Genomic DNA, 18,759 nt, shown 5'->3' with positions numbered 1-18,759 from the left:
GCGAGGCTTAACTTATCCGGAAGTTGGAGATCAAGAACATATGGACAAGCTAAGATTTTAAGCATATTACCTCCAATCTTGAGCCAACCATCCGACTATATTACCCCACACACGGACTTTGATAAAGTTTTCAAAGTCAGAGCTCTTTTCAGGAGCGAGTGGTGTAGAGGTAACCTACCGAGCGAATATTCCAACATAATCTTTGCAGATGGTTCTGAATTGAAATGCTGTGTTGGTTCTGGTGTCTTCTGTGAAGAAGCTGGGGTAAGTACTTATATCTCACCGTTTTCCCAACAACTGTAGTGTCTTTCAGGCTGAAATATTTGCGATAATGTCAGCCTGTAGAGTACTACATGACCTCGATATTCGCGGCAACATAGGAATCTTTGTCGATAGTCAAGCGGCATGTAGTTTGGAGTTATTATTCCCAGAATTTTTCTCAAACAGCGGTTTATGCAGGCATGGATTTTGCCTGTACCCCTAAAAGTGTCGACTTAACGTTGGAGTTAAAAATTCTCATTTTCTTTGCATACGTTAACTACCGACACCGCCAAATTTTTCTTTGCTATGCAAATGCCCCTTTTTCTGAGTAGAGCATGACATGGATATCGTCCTTAGTGTCGCCGTCAGGTGTTAATAGGCTGCCAAATAATGTAAATATGTTGACTTCCTCAAAAACCATGCTGTCAGAGAGTGCGGCATATTCCAGAGGTTAGATTTAAGTTTGAAGCCATCAAACAACTTGACTTCAGCAATTGAGCTCCAACTGAACTACGTAAACAAACAAATGTAGACAAGAAGACCTTCAAAACGCTATTTAACGCACAGAGGATTTACTGTACTCGAAGATGCCGGATGTTAATGTCCTAAGATACTTCAACGAGAAGGCGCTAGGCTATCTTAAATGTCTGCCTTTGATCTCTCGATCAGAATTGGATCAGAAAATCTGGATTGGTCAAATTGATGGAATCTATTTATTAAAAGAAAAGACATAAGTTCGACTGTGAGAAAACTTACATATATATCTGCCATTAAAACTTGATTTGTACCGATCTCAATCAATATGTAGTTCATTACTGAAGAATGAACATACACATTACATGTGTAAGTTCAATTTCGTCACCATGTCAATATTTATAATTAAATTAAAGTAATTCTTTAAAGAGGACCTAAATAAGGGTACTCTAATAAGGTCATAGACCGATATTGCCCATTTTCAATACCAAACAAACCTTTTCCTTGATCTACCAGTCTTCTCTTGAATAGGTGCTATCGTACCATTAACAGATAGACGGACGAACAGTCGGAACGACTTTGCTAGATAGTCGTAGAATCTTATATGGATCCAAAATATATATAATTTCGTGGGTCTATCGGTCAATATTTCGATGTTTTATAAACAGAATGACTAAATTGATAGAAATCTCATATTATTGTACAACCAATTAGTTATTCGAAATCGGTTTATTATTGTCTATTAAAAAGTTGTAAACAAACTTAAAAGTAATGACAGTAGTACCACCCTAATTATTACCATTTATAAACAACATCGGTACAATAAATGCTTTTCCTAATTAGAATATATTTATTTTCTCACAGAAATTAAAAGTTTTTCTTAGTGTTTCATGCATCGTTGCTTACCATCATAATCTATGTACGTTTACAGACATATTAGTTTTATAAGACTCAATATTTTTTAGAAACGATTTTTAATTTTATTTTTATAAACAATTCCATTAAAGTTATAAAGACTCTAGGTGGTTTTTCGATTTTTCAAAGTAGAGTCGTTGGTTGGTGAGGTGCTTATTTTTGTTCCCAATTAGGTGTTCCATACATTTATTGTAGTTTTTTGTTTTGTTTTAAATTTGTTGTTTATTTTTTTTTATTATTTGACTTGAGTGCCTGCCACCACATATGGTCAAGTGATTGTGAGCGGTATGACCACATTCATTTTATTTTATTGCTAAAATAAAAATTGTTTTATTTTAACACTTATAGTGGGTTAAATCACGTAGTATTATGATTTCAGCTAGTTGGTGTGATGTATTGTATGGGTTTTTTGATAATACAAGTTTTGTTTTTTCTTAAGTCTGGATTAATGTTGGCCTAAATTCTTTTCGATCAGAGTAGTTATTTTAGTAGAATTTTCTTCGTAAACAAGTTTACTTGAGTGAAGGAGTTATGTCTCCATATTTGGTTTCAGTGTAGTTGAGAAAATAATTTAGAAATTTTAGAGTCAATATACAAATTTTAATGAAATCAAGTTTTCTGTGGTAACATACAATTACTAAAATACCAAAATTTTGATGAGTCATGATTGATCAGTGTAGTCGATTCGATTAGAAATCTACTCGGACCATCAAAACTATATGAATATGATGATAACATATATTTTTAAGCTAGTTATAAACATTAAAGAAATTTTCTGAAGGCGCTAAGGTCAAATGTATGCCTATTTTATAGATAAAAGTTTTTTAACATTTCAGGCCTTTAGTTTCTCCTGATTAGGCCCTATCGTGAATCTAATAAAGACCCAGAATATAGCTATTTACTATCAATATTCCCATATTTTTTGAGGGTATAAAAAGAGCAAGTTACTCTATATGTTCTATATGTGATAAGAAATCGAGTGCTTTACATGAACACCTGCCTTTCGGCCTATTTCTCGGTGGTACTTTTTTAAACACATGGTGAGCTGCAGACGACTCACCATTCGTACATGCTTCCATCGGTCAATGTACAAGCATTTTGCTCAGTACTTAAGCTATATACATTCTGATCCTCGCTACTCCATTGTATAACTTCCGAAATACAAATGAATCTCTTCCGTTTACAACCAAGTTCCTACTCACTGTAGTAAGTCTTGTATGTACAGAGTAAACCCTGAACATACACTGAAAAAAATGAAAAAGAAGGCATTCAATGGTGTCACTTGAATAAGATACCGTACATCTATCACTATTCAACTTAACACAGCACCCCGAAGGAACCTCTCAAATTACCGGGACAACGTGGTTCTAGATAAGATAGGTTCTATGGTTCGACGCCAAGTCGAATCATTCCAAGAAAAGGCTGATGATACATTTGACAATACCAGTTTAAAATTCCGGTAAGACCTTTTTTACCCAGGGATTACAATCACACCAAGATGACGGAAGTTCATCAAGATAACATGCACCCGAAATGATTAGAACAATTGGAAAATGAAGATCGCATTATTATCTATCAATGCTTGGCCCCCAAGTCCTTATGTTTCAAATGATATACAATTTCTTTTCAAGAAGAATTTTGGGAAGTCGTAATTTTGTTTCATTTAAAATTAACTGTTGCAAAATTTTAACTCAATCGGGTTAATTAGTGCCAGAAATCTATTAAATATTGCAAAATTCTTTAAAATTTACCACTTAATCTCATTAAAAAATATCAATTTTAAAAATAAGCTCTAAAAATTCTAAAAAAAAATGCATGATTTAGCTGAATATTATCTTTCAAATAAGATATAAAACATTAAAATTAGGACCTATGTTAAACAAAACCGCTTTTTAATACAAACTGAAAGCGCTGATAACATTTTAAAACGCTTAATCAGCAGCTCAAGCCTGAAAGCTAAGAAAATAGACGTATTGTTAAGCATTTAAAAGACTAGTAATTTAAATAAAATATTCTCGGAATCAATAATTAGTTAGAATCTCAATAAATATTTACTTTGACTCACAAATGTCTGTTTTACTTTCGTCGTTATGTACAATAATTGCAGTTTATTAAAATTGTAAAACAATACAAGTTAGAGTGGATTACTAATTTTTAAATTAAATAAAAAACTAAAATAAACAAATAAATAAGTATGTATAGTTAATTTAAAAGTAAATAAATAACTATTTATTTACATTAAGCTATTGACTTAAAAAGAAACACTCATTCGTTAAAAAACGCTAATAACAATAAAAAACCGACAAGTCAAGGTAAACTAAAGGAAATATATAATATTGAGCAAAAAATAAACGAAAAAACAACGAATCAATGCGTAGGTTTCAAAATGTTATGCTATAATATTTTTATATAAAAACAGAACTATAAATAAAATATAAAAAAACAGAATAAAAAAAAATTTTAATAAAAACCAACAAAACGGCAAGAAAAAATACAAGAAGCTGCCAAGACAAGTAGTGGCAGTTACTTGAGTTACAAAAAAAAAAATTGTAGAAATAAAGTTAAAAAAGAATTCAACAAACAATTGTTCATAGAAAGACAATAAAGAATTATAATGTCTTTAAGAAAAAAACCATAACAAATCCAGTATGTACTTAACTCACTGACTGATGAACAGACGTGCAGCTGACAGTTTAGTTTCATTGTTTAACAGCACACGCATCAAGTTGATGCACAATGGGAATGATAGCATAAAATTTGAGGCATATATATATAGTCTATAGACTAGACTATAGACTAGACTATAGACTAGACTATAGACTAGACTATAGACTAGACTATAGACTAGACTATAGACTAGACTATAGACTAGATTATAGACTAGATTATAGACTAGACTATAGACTAGACTTTAGACTAGAATATAGACTAAACTATAGACTATACTATAGACTAGACTATAGACAAGACTATAGATTAGACTATAGACTAGACTATAGACTAGACTATAGACTAGACTAGACTAGACTATAGACTAGGCTATAGACTTCACTATAGATTAGACTATAGACTAGACTATAGATTAGACTAGACTATAGACTAGATTATAGACTAGACTACAGACTAGACTATAGACTAGACTATAGACTAGACTATATACTAGACTAGACTATGGACTTGACTATAGACTAGACTATAGACTCGACTATAGAATAGACTATAGACTAGACTATAGACTTGACTATAGATTTGACTATAGACTTGACTATAGACTAGACTATAGTCCTGTGTTCAGATATTCAACTTCCTAGACATAGAGTTTTCAACCAATTTCCCCGTGGGACTTAAAATCTGGAATAACATCTCTCAAAAGATATTTGGTTCAAATTTTGACGAATGACTGAGCAGGTTTTTTTCCGGAGTTTCAGTGTCATATGCGCCTGCTCTACATACGTCTGAATAGTTGTATCCTTAATCATGTGTGTCCCTCGTCAGAATAACTTTCTCTAATTCCCTATCCTTTAAAGCAATTACATCCGTTCTAGACTATAGACTAGACTATAGACTAGACTATAGACTAGACTATAGACTAGACTATAGACTAGACTATAGACTAGATTATAGACTAGATTATAGACTAGACTATAGACTAGACTTTAGACTAGAATATAGACTAAACTATAGACTATACTATAGACTAGACTATAGACAAGACTATAGATTAGACTATAGACTAGACTATAGACTAGACTATAGACTAGACTATAGACTAGACTATAGACTAGACTATAGACTAGGCTATAGACTTCACTATAGATTAGACTATAGACTAGACTATAGATTAGACTAGACTATAGACTAGATTATAGACTAGACTACAGACTAGACTATAGACTAGACTATAGACTAGACTATATACTAGACTAGACTATGGACTTGACTATAGACTAGACTATAGACTCGACTATAGAATAGACTATAGACTAGACTATAGACTTGACTATAGATTTGACTATAGACTTGACTATAGACTAGACTATAGTCCTGTGTTCAGATATTCAACTTCCTAGACATAGAGTTTTCAACCAATTTCCCCGTGGGACTTAAAATCTGGAATAACATCTCTCAAAAGATATTTGGTTCAAATTTTGACGAATGACTGAGCAGGTTTTTTTCCGGAGTTTCAGTGTCATATGCGCCTGCTCTACATACGTCTGAATAGTTGTATCCTTAATCATGTGTGTCCCTCGTCAGAATAACTTTCTCTAATTCCCTATCCTTTAAAGCAATTACATCCGTTCTTTTATTGTCTATTATCTCTAATTGGCCTGGTATCCCCATATAATGCAGAGCTTATCATTTGACGGTCCCGGCTTGATCGCCTTCCGGCAAATGAGTGATACCCTATACTGGTGTAGGGTATCATATGTTCGGCCATGACTGACTATACATTCATACTAGTTTTTATTTAGTTTCGAATAGCGTACAGAAGTACCTCTGCTACTCTAGTTAGTAACAAAGCCAGAAACGTAAAAGTTATATAGACGGAAAGTTTCTGGATTATAATCACCTAAAGTAGCATTCATTGATAATTTTATGCTTCCAACCCATAGTGTCTAATTTTGTTTTCTTATATCTAAGTTTTAATGAAAATTCAAAAATCAGATTATGAAATTAATTTCCATTATTTTAATGCAAATCCCCCACTGTGTAACATGAACAAAAAGTACTAATTCGTATGTAAGTACGGGTCTTAAGTCTTTTGTTTTGTTATTGTTTATGCTGCAGCCAAGAGAGTTGTTTTTATGAGAAAAGGTAAACGAATAGGGGTTTTTATACTTTTATATGAAGGTATTTGTTTATAATTTTAGTTTATTTAACAACATCAAATGTTTCATTAAAATTTTGTCCATATAAACTGGATTTTTTTTCATTTTCTACTTTGTTATAGTATTTCAATCATTACGCTTATGAGATCATTTCGCCGTTTAAAAAAAACGTAACTCATACAAATACACAAAAACATCATATGGAGTAGTATAAAAGTAGTGAAAATAAGAAATGTTAAAAACAAATTTAAATAAATTATACAAACCCTTGAGCAGAATTTAAATGCACCAGTAGTGTTGAAAATATTAAGCACTTTAAATATAACATTTTAAACATTTTATTGTTGAAATTATTGATGTTATTTTTGCTGTTGTTAAATATAATTTATTTTACGCTCTTGTTAACATTTGGTTTGTTTGTTATAACCACGCAAACTTTTGACAAAATATTTCTTATTTTTTATAAAAATATTTATGAAATCACTTTTAAAAATTTTTAACTAATTTTAAAAGAATTTACAGAAATATGAGTAATAATCAACAAAATTTTATGTACAAATGTTGCTATACGCTATTTTTATTAAATGTATATTGAACTTTTTGTGTGGGCCGTTTATTTTATAAATTTTTTGTTGTTATGTACATATTTTTTCACATTTATTTTAGTTTAAATGCTTTAGATCTTTTGTTTTAGTTAACTATATACCGCGTATTTATTACGTTTGTTTTTTTCTCTTTTTGCTTTATTTTTTTTATTTCTCAATTATGCGCGTTTTTAGGTCGACGTCATTTAACACTTTTTAACTTTTCCGTTTTTAGTTGTTCACCGTCGCAGTATCGAATTATAACTAACTTGTCTGTTTAATTTCTAGGTTTACATTTAAGGAGAATGTATTAACTTGGTGTTTATCTTTTAAGTTGGCTTAAAGCTTTTTAGAAAAAGCTTTAATTAAAATTGGGAGAAAAGAAAGTTTGTTGAATTAGCTTAAATTTGAAAATGAAGAGAATTTGAGAGTTAATCTCACAGTCTTAAGATCAAATGGCATAAAATAATGGTTGTTGAATTGACTTCAATTTTAAAACAATGACAGTTGACAGTTTATCACAGATTCCTAAGAGTTTGTGGTTGATCGGTGGTATTAACTAACTAACTACGAACGAACGAACGAACGAACGAACGAACGAAAGAACGAACGAACGAACGAACGAAGAACGAACGAACGAACGAACGAACGAACTAACGAACGAACGAACGAAAAAACGAACGAACGAACGAACGAACGAACGAACGAACGAACGAACGAAGAACGAAACGAACGAACGAACGAACGAACGAACGAACGAACGAACGAACGAACGAACGAAGAACGAACGAACGAACGAACGAACGAACGAACGAACGAACGAACGAACGAACTACGAACGAACGAACGAACGACAGAACGAACGAACGACCGAACGAACGAACGAAAGAACGAACAACGAACGAACGAAGAACGAACGAACGAACGAACGAACGAAAACGAACGAAAACTAACTAACTAACGAACGAACGAAACTAACTAACTAACTAACTAACTAACTAACAACTAACTAACTAACTAACTAACTAACTAACTAACTAACTAACTAACTAACGAACTAACTAACTGTCACGCAACAGAAAGTACAAACTGACTGAGCCTTAAATTGGATCTTAAATGGAACTCCTATCGAAGCTTCAAGTTCAACTTAAACTGGAAGTAAAATTGAACTAAATGTAAATTCAATTAATGATTTAATTCGAATTAGAAACAAGAACCGATTGACGTTTAACATGACCTTAAATGAAATATAATTGGACTCAAGAAGTTTAAACGCGCAACTCGTTGGTAATATCGTCAGGTTCATTCCTATAAAGGCTGAAAATAAATTAAATAATCTATACACATATAGAGGGACTATGTTAATGTTGCCTTCTTTCAATGGGAAGCATTCTAGGCAGCATATAACCCTCAATAAGGTGGGATGTATAGAGGTGGCTGGCATCAATAACTGTACACTTGGGCTCCCTTTCAACGAATTTAATCGCAGCTGCAATGACAAGGAGAAAAGAGAAAACGTTCCTCCACTTTTTATGCGAATGCCCTTCTACAACTGCCAAGAGGAATATATTTCTACATATACGCGACCTTAGTGAACTATCTGGGTTCAGGCTCAACAACCTATTGAAACAACTCACTGCTATAGGTTGGAAATAATACATCATTACGGGGTTCTTACGACTCTACTTGATAGTTAGGCCATAGTAAACTACCACGTTAATCTATTAATTAAACTACTTTTTGGCTTTTTTATCTATTGACTGTTTTAACGATTAACCTATGGAGTAGACAAGTCTATTGACTCGCCTATTTTTTAATCTAGGGACTAGTCTAAGTCTAATATAATGGCAAGTCTAGGACTTGTCTATTTTGATAAGTATTTCGACTAGCTTATTGACTAATTTTTGCACTAGTTTTGTTTATTTATGGATTAGTATTTTGACTGGTCTATTAACTAGTCAATGGGCTAGGCTATTAACCATCCTATGGACTAGTTGATTGACTATTATTGAAGTGGAAGAGTCTTTGAACTAATCTATCCCAATTATTATTATTTTATTAAAAGCAATCACTTCATATGATATAACAATAAGGAGTCTATGAAAACACTTAAACATTCAAACTTAGTCTGAACAGTTAATAATAATAATTTTATTACAATTTTATTAAAAATTACATTTACCTGAGTATTATACATTAATATGTAAAATTTTTCTAAAATAAAATAACATTGTACATACTTATAAAATCTTTACAAATTACTTTTAAGGCACAAACAGTAGTTGCAATGTCATGTTTCACTAATAAATTGTAAATAATAAAATGTTGTAAATAATCTAATTTTGTTTAACTTTATCATATTTTACATTAACACGTCTACACAAAATTAAACGCAATAAACTTTTTGTTATAAAAATAAATACAAATAAAATTGCTAATAATAAAGTAATCACATCCAATGAATAGTAAACAAACCAATTTAAATCAACAGCATATGAGTGTAAAACCTCTTCACTCACTTTGTGTTCTAATAAATGTTCTACCCACCAGGTGGCTGTGTCAAGAGGTTGTGATTCACGTTGTCGAAACACTTGAGATATTTCCGAAGCTTTAGTTGAATAACTGTAAAAGACTTAAAGTTATTGTTTGTGTTTAAACAAACTTTTTAATTTCTACTTACTTGGCATGTCGTAGTTGTGTTAGTTGTTCGTTAAGGGTTTTCTCTTTAATGTCATTAAAGTTAATAATGCGTCCGATTTTTCTATTTTCCACAGCAAAACCATTAACAAATTGATCACCGTAGATTGGAGTTATAAGCATCGGCTTGCCGCAATACACAGCCTCAGTGGTACTTAAAAGACCACCATGACCCCAGAATAGCGTGACTTTTGGATGACCTTAGTAATAAAATTTAACAGTGTTATTACCAAGAATTTATCAAAGGATAAAGAAAACTAAGCTTACAAATTTTCAGAATATAAAAAAATCTCTCTAGAAATACTTACATATCAACGATAGTTGAGGAGCCCATTTTATAAATAAAAATTTATCACTTTTAATAGGAATTTCATCCGACTCCCATTTCCATATAACTTTTATATCGAGTTTTGTTAAAACATTTAAAATTGCCTGCAATTTATCAGCATCCAAAGTTGAACCCTTAATCATAGAACCCCAACTTATAAAAAGAACATCTTCTTTAGAATTTTCTAAAAACAAATCCACTTCCTTGGGTAAAACTTTATTAATTTCCTCTTCTTTAATGTGTATGCCACCGATTTCCACAAATTGTTGTGTAAAAGGTCTAATACCCATCAAGGAATAATGTTGATTTCCAAATATTAAACGGGTATTTTGTTTAGCAATCTGTGCTACGTCTACATCAATATTTAGATAATGTTTAATCAATTTGTTATCGAGGTAATTGGTATAATAACTAGAAGTATTAAGAATACATTTCATCATTAGTTTATTTATAGATTTTGTAATAAATGTACCCACTTACCGATAGAGTATAGATAAGGCTTTTGCTTGTACAAAATTCATTAAACGTTCATGAAAGTTAAGCGGAGTACGAAAACCCACAAATTCTGATTGCACATATGAAGGTGTATCTGGCATTAGTATACGATCATAGTACCAGGGCATTAGCAAACAACTGCTTAAGGCCACCACCGGAGTTTTCATTAAATAAGGCAATGCTAATTGACAATCTGAATTGAAATATTCGGTAATAACTAGATCATAAGGCTGTTGCTTATGACGCTTTAAAACTTCCTCAATGTGTCCACTTTCATAGAGACGTTTACATGACTCTTGACCCTCATCATGTAAAGCAATGTATTCATCAAATAAACCTTTCCAGGTTCTCTCTTTCATCTCATCCAAAGGCACCACATTGACCACTTCCATGCCTTTCAGTAATAATTCCTCATAATTTCCCTTGGGCAGAGTGGTAGCTTTTATATAGGTAATCACAGTAATATTATGGCCTCTCTCCGACAAATTATGCAATAAGGGATAGAAGACTTTGAAGTGACTGTAACCAAAATGTGGAAATATTCCCAGAATACGTTTTGTTTCCACTTGCATTAACAGAACACATATTGTGGCAAAGTAGAAGTAGAAGAGCTTTAACAAATTCATTATCACTTGAGTGTACGACAACTATCGCTAACCGTATCAGTATCAGAACTGTCTGTCTATTCTAAACGTTCTAATGAAGAGTATACATACTACTAAACAGTAGAGTCTACAAAACATGCGGCGCGGGGTGACAGATAGTATTTCATATAAAAATTAGGTAGACCTTAATCAATTGTGTGATCATTTTAATATTTTATTAATTAAATTAAGTGGCAAATTTTGTGTAACCAACATCATTATTCTCATATACTGGATTAAGATTTTTGTTAAAAGAACTAACTATAACAATTGTTTACATTGTAATTTAATAAATTTGTATATTTTTCTGAACATTTGTATTGAACTGATAACATTTTTTCTTAATTTCTTTTGAATAAATTTAATAAACAATAATATTATTGTTTTTGTTTACAAAATGACATTTCACCGTAATATCAAGGGGTTGCCATATTTACAATTTTTAGATTACACTGAAAAAATAGTTAATACAAAATCATAGGGTATGTTCAGTGTTTAAATATAATTGTTTGATTTTAAACTGCAACCGATCTGTTATAAAAGTTTTAATATCACATCTTTTCATCATAATTTGATAAAGAATGAAAATGAACTCAGTAATATTATTTTATAGCACACAGTGGGACACAAGTAAAATTTTTTGAAAATATATTTAGTATTTCTAAAACGAAATGACATTTGACATGATCGTCGCCATTGAGTATTTGAGTTTAATTTTTGATAATAGACCCCACTAACGTTCCATGGCGGCGTTATAGGCAGCTTAAACTAGGGTACCTTCGTCATGTACAATTTTAAATATTGCAATCCCTGGGTAAAGAGGTGCAACCAGTACCTCTAGTCTGCCGGGATTGGTAGTACTGTCACTTCACTCCTCGGCTAGTCCTTTCAATGATTTGACATGGGGTCTAACCAGTGAACCACATAATCTGTTATTACAGGTGGACTTGTTCTGGCTGGTCAGTTGGTTGAGGTTCCTTCGGAATCCACATAGTGGCTGCGGTTTAAACCCAAATTCGGGAGAAGATTTTTACAGTTTTAGAAACCTTGACAGCCCTGAGAGAAATGGAAATGGACCATAGCCCATATGGTAACTGTAAAAAATAGCATTTTTGGAATGTTCGTCCCAAATTTTGGGAATTGCAGAATTCCCTTAGACCTTTTGACAATATATGTAATTAAGAATTACAAAGTTAAAAACCTTAAAAATGTCATTGTGTTTTGTTAATAAATTAAGATTTTATTTAATACATATTTGTCGAGTCTCTAAAACTAAAATTGCAACAAAATCTTAGAACCTATCTTGCTTTTAACAGACATTGTTTTTGATGCAAATTCATATCATTAAAACATTATTCCCATAAAGTACAAGTTCGAAGATCTTATATTTCTAGTTCTCTTTCAGCTTGTGAAATTTTCTATACGAGCATGTTCTTAAAATAAATCTTATTAAAAATTTTATAATCAATAGGAATACAATTAAAATTACTAATAATATACTGATTACATCCAATGAATAGTAAACAAACCAATTTAAATCAACAGCATAGGTGTTTAAAACCTCTTCGGTAATTTTATGATCTAGTATATGTTCTACCCACCAGGTCGCTGTATCAAGAGGTTTTACTTGACGATCACGAAATACTTGTGATATTTGTAGAGCTTTTGATGAATAGCTGTCAAATAATTAACAAGAAGATTTGATATTTTATTTAATTTTATCTTTTAATGTAAAATAAATAATTTTCTCTTACTTGGAGTGTTGCAATTGTGTTAATTTGTCTTTAAGTGTTTTCTCTGCAATTTCATTAATCTGAATAATCCGACCAATTTTTCTATTTTCCACAGCAAATCCATTAACATATTGATCACCATATATGGGAGTTATTAACATTGGCTTGCCACAATATACAGCTTCGGTGGTACTTAAGAGGCCGCCATGACCCCAGAATAGTTTGATTTTTGGATGACCTTTTAACAATATAGGACAATATACATATAAAAAGAATAGGTATTTATTTGTTCTAAAAAAACTTACATAACAATGTTAGTTGAGGAGCCCATTTAACGAATAAAAACTGATCACTTTCAATCGGTACCTTATCTGATTCCCACTTCCATATGACTTTTATATCCTGCTTTGTTAAAACGTTTAAAATTATCTGCAATTTGTTTTGATCTAATGTCGATCCTTTTATCATGGAACCCCAACTTATAAATAGAACATCTTTTGTAGTATTTTTTAAAAATAAATCCACTTCGGAGGGTATTGCATTACGAATTTCTTCTTCATTGATGTGTATGCCACCAATTTCAACAAATTGTTGTGTAAAAGGTCTAAGGTCCATCAAGGAATAATGTTGGTTTCCCAGTATCAAACGGGTATATTGTTTAGCAATTTGATCTACATCAATATCAATATTTAGATAATGATGTACCAATTTATTGTCCATATAATTGGTGTGGTAACTTGAAAATAAGGAATATTTTGATTAATTATTTGAAAATGTTGTTATAATAATTATGTTTCCTTACCGATAGATTAGAGGTAAGATTTTGGCTTGAAGAAAATTCATTAAACGTTCCTGCAAACTAAGAGGTGTACGAAAACCTATTAATTCCGATTGAATAAATGAAGGTGTATCCGGCATTATAATGCGATCATAGTGCCAGGGCATTAAGAGGCAACTACTTAAAGCCACTACTGGTTTTTTCATGAGATAAGGCAATGCCAAATGACAATCCGTGTTGAAATATTCGGTTATAACTAGATCGTAGGGCTGTTGTTTATGACGTTTCAAAACTTCCTCTACGTAACCACTTTCATAGAGAAATTTACATGATTTCTGACCTTTATCATGTAATTCAATATATTCCTCAAATAAACCTTTAAGGGTTCTAGCTTTCATATCATTAACTGATGCCATATTCATTACGTTCATGCCTTTTAAAATCAATTCATTATAATTATCATTTGGCAATGAAGGTGCTTTTATGTAAGTTATCACTGTTAAGTTGTGTCCCTTCTCAGCTAAATTACGCAACAAGGGATAGAAGACCTTAAAATGGCTGTATCCAAAATGTGGAAATATTCCAAGTATTCGTTTTGTTTCGGCTTCCATTAGCAGAAGACAAATTATTATTATCAAGTACAAGAAGAATTTTATCAAGTGCATTATATCACTATAAAATACTTTAGCAACTTGTATCGGTAAACTGAAATGTCTAATGTTTTTTTATAGAATGGTACTACTTGAGTCTTTTGATAGACAGTTGTTTGATGTGACAGATGATTTAACACGAAAAATCACGTAGATGTTATCAGTTTTACCCTATTCCTTAAAACGTAATATTCAATTAAGTTCTATATAGACCAAAATAAAATGATTACCTTTTATACATTTCGAAAGTTACCCTGTTTTAAAAAAACTAGTTATGGAACGAATGCAAACATAAGCACTTTTTATATACTACTCGTATAACCCATAGTCTATTCTATTGTTTAGTTAGAGTCTATTCTATAGTCTAGTCTATAGCGTGTATAATAACAGTCTATTCTTTAGTGTAGTATATAATTCAGACTATACTTTAGTTTATAGTCTATTCCATATTCTAGTCTATAGTCTATGAATCACATTATTGTGATTCTAAGAACTTCCACGGAACCTTTTTAAAAAATATTTAACAGAAAATAGAACCGACTGATTGATTTGAAAACATGACGATTTATTCAAAAATACATATGTATATTAACTCAATTACAATTTAGAATTCAAAATTACTCCCTATCTTAACAATTTCAAGCAAAAGTCGCTGAAAAAAGAATATACATACCTTCTTGTACTCCAAAACTTTCCTATGATTAGTTTTGAGGGTGACAAATTGGAAGAAAAATCGGTGATGGAAAAGCTGGTTCCAGAACTATTCTATAAAATGAATCAAGCTTCCACAGAACCAGTTCCGAAGGTTCTCATTATTATTAGTTTAAGTTTTACTTCTAACGTGTTACAAATTCGAAGAGTAAATTATGATATTTACATATAACTTTGAAATGATTTCCGATGTAGTTTGAAGGGTATAAGAAATTCGGTGCATCCCGATACAAAATTTGTATATATTGTATGCTTGGCATTTTTAATGTGTTGCCATATTTAAAATATATGTACACTGAGAAAAATATTTATTAACATTTTAAAAAGTATGTCCAAGAAGCAAAAAAGAATAAAACCGAATATAGTGGTATATAAGGATTATATGTATTTATCTACAAACTTCAGATCCTCAAGTACTGCTATTGAATTACATATTATAATTTTTTTAGTCCTCTGATCTTCATTACAATTTTAAAATGAAATTTATTTTTAATGTTAAAGTTGAATAACTTTAATCATATATGAAAGTAAAGTAAAATTTTCAATTATTTTGCTGCTTTAATTTCACAAATTTTGCCACATTCAGCCTCTTCGCAAATATCGCACAACGATGACTTAATTTCATAGTAAACAGTGGCCCGTTTATCAGCATTATAGTAATCATACATGGTGATGGCTGCGGGCTTTTGTTTGGCCACGGCATGGTTCTTTTCGGCATTAACTTTGAAGCATACCTCTTCACCAGTCGTAAGGAAATCAAAGTAGATAATAATAGCTGTATCGGTATTCTTAGTTTCAACACGTTGTACTCGTTTGGCTTGACGTATTTCATCGAATTTATCAGTATCGGCATTAAAACCAGATGGTAAATATATTTCCATAATTGCCATATTAGATTCTTTTATGCCACTATTGTTACCGGGAACAAAATCAGCACAAACATCCATTTGTAATAGATTGGGATAATCGGTTGGTTGAATTGCGTGCTTAATGCTGAAACTAGGTTTGTCATCTTTGATAGCTAAATTGTAGCGATAAGATAACTGAACCAGTGATGAACCTTTACCATCGACTTCAAATATTATTTGACGGGAAGATTTGGGGAGCTTCAAAGTGAAATATAATGTAAGTTCTAAAGAATGTAATCATTAATGTAAATATAACTTACCACATGAGTCTGCAAAATCATTGAATTCTCCTTATCCACCCTAAAACTACCCTTAGTGGTTTCTTTTCCCTCTGCATCTTGGGCCTTGAAATTAATCGTCATTTTAATATCTTCGCCTCCAACATACTTTTCAGCAAATTTAATTAGAGCTTGTAGACCCACAACTGTATCTAATGTTGTATCAAAACCGCCTAAATTATTACGATTACCTACCAACCATTTAACAATGGGTAATACTTTTCCAGGTGGTTCGGTGTATACATATGCTTCCAATATATACGCCGTAATTTCTATATCATTATTACGATTTTTTGCTGATTTTGTCCACCATGTACGACTATTATTATAATGCGCCAATTTTTCTACTTTTTCCATAAGTTTGTCAGCATTAGGATGTTGAACTTTCTTTAAAACCAATAATGTTAGGGCAAGGGCATATGTATCGTTTTCCTTGTCCATATTATCGACCAAATACTTAATACCTTTCTCGATTTCCGGTTTGTATTTATTCGAATATTCCTGGAATATAATGGGATGGCAAGCAATATTATTATAAATTGAAAGCTCTAGATCAGAGCTAATTAATAACGTATAATATGTGATGAAAAAATATATTAATACTTGCCATGTCTTCCAAAAAAGCCAACAATGCAAAAGCCGTGAAGCCCACATCGTTTTGATGAGTTGCATGGAATAAACGTCCAGTCTGTTCAAATTGACCGTTCTCCAATTGATTTGCTACTACATATTGTAATGCTTTATCAATGACATCTGAATCAATGGCAATATATTTTTTAGCCTGTATAAAGGAACGCGCCACATAAGCAGTGAGCCAACTACTTGATTCACTGTTGCCCTCGCCGAAAGCACTGTAGGCTCCATTCTTATGTTTATAAGTCAATTCACGTTGATAACCGACTTCCATGTAATTTTTAGCTTTTTCAACCACATTGGCCATATTAAGTTTTATAGCATCCAAATAATGTAAAACCAAAATATTGGGCACAAAGTTAACCATATTCTGTTCACCACAGCCATAGGGTTTGCGCACTAATTGATCAATATTCTTAATGGTGGGACCTAAGATATCACCAATTACAGAAAATTCCAAATATTCGGAATCCAAAACCGCTTCTTTAGGTATAGCAGCCTTAAGCGTTTCCTTTATAGATTCTTTAGAGGGAGTTATAAAAATGGCTTGGTTTTCATATTGAGTCACACCTTCTGGTTCTACCTTAAGTTTCTCGCGTATAGCATCACCAGCCAAGGTTGTTATAGCCTTAATTTTCAACGTAATTTCTCCCACCTTATTGGGACGGATCATGAACGACAAACTCTTACCACTATTCGAGGGTACAGTTACTCTTTTAACACGTTGTTTGTCCTCCAAAACTAATTCTTCAATTTCATTAGATATCTCAGTGAAGTCGTACTCGTCATCGGTATTATCCATGGTAACTTCAGCATCTAAAGCTTTATCCATGTAATTGAAGATAATTACAGGTATGGATATAACTTCTCCGCGCTTTACGGAATAAGGCAAATTAGTGCTCACAAAGAAAGGTTGGAATACCTCAATGTTTGTAGGTTTTGTCACCATGCCAAAGCCAGTTTTATCATTCAAAGTAAAACCGGTCACTACCCATGAAGTAATGGTATCGGGAATTTTTTTAGTTAGAGTAGCCAAGCCGTATTTATCGGTGCTAAAATAGGTAGTCGAGAAAATTATGATAATATACTTTTTAAAGTTAATTACTCTAGAACCCACCTATTAATATTATCGTAAATCCATGTATCGGGAAAATCTTTACGAATCTTTAAATTTTGTACGATTTTTGTTCCCGAAGTAACCCTATCACTTACAAATAAATTATCTGTATAGTCTTCAACTGAAGGAAATTTTGCAGAATTACTAATGTAAAATGCTTCTGCTATGGAATTTAAATTGAACAGAAATGAATTTACTTTGAAATTTGTATTTCATTATACGTATATAAATAAAATAATATCATGCAAAACTTACCAGTGGAAAAGGGATAATTGGCATTGGTTTGGGTGATCAAACCAGATGTTCTGCCCGGATAAGTGCCTATGCCTCTGATTTCAGGAGTCGAAGTCGCATACGTATTTAAATCGTCAATTATTTGGTTTGAATCTAAATCATTACCAGATTTTAACAATAGTACGCTTTGATCAACTCCCAATAGTGCTACAAATGAATCCGGATCAGTTTTGATATTCAATGTGACCTCTTCACTGGGTCTAGCTTGCTTGAGAGCAGTTATTTCAATCTTTAAGCATGCAATTTATTAAAAGTTTTACTATTGTTCCTTAATTTTTAATTAGTAACAGATTAAAACATACCTTATTCTGAAATTCTTTGGGGAAATTTAGTGTCATTTCATGAAATTTCAATTCACCATCAAGTATGAAATACACATATAAATGAGATTCGGGTACCATTTCGAATAAAGGTTTGATTGTAATTTCAT

The 18,759-nt window shown here is 31.9% G+C and overlaps 4 protein-coding genes across 4 annotated transcripts in view; all 4 read right to left on the bottom strand.

Moving 5' to 3' along the window:
* LOC119604389 (CD109 antigen) overlaps positions 1-7,338 on the bottom strand; it is a 37,843-nt gene extending 30,505 nt beyond the window's left edge. The window contains exon 1 of the mRNA XM_037956954.1: positions 6,746-7,338. Within this exon, the coding sequence (XP_037812882.1) occupies positions 6,746-6,816 (71 nt within the window). The 5' untranslated portion in view covers positions 6,817-7,338. The remainder of the gene's footprint in view (positions 1-6,745) is intronic.
* Positions 7,339-9,198: 1,860 nt separating this feature from the next.
* LOC119604406 (UDP-glycosyltransferase UGT5-like) lies at positions 9,199-11,630 on the bottom strand. Its single transcript, XM_037956987.1, has 4 exons — positions 10,569-11,630; positions 10,069-10,499; positions 9,744-9,960; positions 9,199-9,685 (listed from the first exon to the last, which is right to left on the bottom strand). The coding sequence occupies exons 1-4, from the start codon at positions 11,207-11,209 to the stop codon at positions 9,400-9,402; spliced, it is 1,575 nt and encodes a 524-aa protein (XP_037812915.1). The 5' UTR covers positions 11,210-11,630; the 3' UTR covers positions 9,199-9,399.
* An 821-nt stretch (positions 11,631-12,451) lies between these two features.
* LOC119604410 (UDP-glycosyltransferase UGT5-like) lies at positions 12,452-14,501 on the bottom strand. The gene is made up of 4 exons (XM_037956991.1): positions 13,763-14,501; positions 13,266-13,696; positions 12,982-13,198; positions 12,452-12,903 (listed from the first exon to the last, which is right to left on the bottom strand). Exons 1-4 carry the CDS (start codon positions 14,401-14,403, stop codon positions 12,618-12,620), a joined length of 1,575 nt encoding a protein of 524 aa, XP_037812919.1. The 5' UTR covers positions 14,404-14,501; the 3' UTR covers positions 12,452-12,617.
* A 1,120-nt stretch (positions 14,502-15,621) lies between these two features.
* The window catches only part of LOC119604411 (CD109 antigen-like), an 8,147-nt gene continuing 5,009 nt past the window's right edge, over positions 15,622-18,759 (bottom strand). Inside the window, 6 exon segments of the mRNA XM_037956992.1 lie at positions 15,622-16,205; positions 16,268-16,786; positions 16,893-17,970; positions 18,036-18,198; positions 18,291-18,558; positions 18,632-18,759. The exon segment at positions 18,632-18,759 is cut by the window's right edge and continues 87 nt beyond it. Coding sequence (XP_037812920.1) covers positions 15,645-16,205; positions 16,268-16,786; positions 16,893-17,970; positions 18,036-18,198; positions 18,291-18,558; positions 18,632-18,759 — 2,717 coding nt within the window. The 3' untranslated portion in view covers positions 15,622-15,644.

This window comes from Lucilia sericata, unplaced genomic scaffold (assembly GCF_015586225.1).
Source record: "Lucilia sericata isolate MDLA Ls3-8-SP2 unplaced genomic scaffold, ASM1558622v1 Contig000389F_arrow, whole genome shotgun sequence".
NCBI classification, from domain to species: Eukaryota; Metazoa; Arthropoda; class Insecta; order Diptera; family Calliphoridae; genus Lucilia; species Lucilia sericata.
This window is presented reverse-complemented; position numbering and strand designations above follow the sequence as displayed.

What these genes read in the sequence shown, in the direction of transcription:
- LOC119604406 (XM_037956987.1), bottom strand. Translation starts at nt 11,209, where the DNA reads ATGAATTTGTTAAAGCTCTTCTACTTCTACTTTGCCACAATATGTGTT. An exon ending in GCCTTATCTATACTCTATCG is followed by an intron (nt 10,500 to 10,568) that starts GTAAGTGGGTAC and finishes TAATACTTCTAG; the next exon opens with TTATTATACCAATTACCTCG. An exon ending in TCCTCAACTATCGTTGATAT is followed by an intron (nt 9,961 to 10,068) that starts GTAAGTATTTCT and finishes TTTATTACTAAG; the next exon opens with GTCATCCAAAAGTCACGCTA.
- LOC119604410 (XM_037956991.1), bottom strand. Translation starts at nt 14,403, where the DNA reads ATGCACTTGATAAAATTCTTCTTGTACTTGATAATAATAATTTGTCTT. An exon ending in ATCTTACCTCTAATCTATCG is followed by an intron (nt 13,697 to 13,762) that starts GTAAGGAAACAT and finishes CTTATTTTCAAG; the next exon opens with TTACCACACCAATTATATGG. An exon ending in TCCTCAACTAACATTGTTAT is followed by an intron (nt 13,199 to 13,265) that starts GTAAGTTTTTTT and finishes TATTGTTAAAAG; the next exon opens with GTCATCCAAAAATCAAACTA.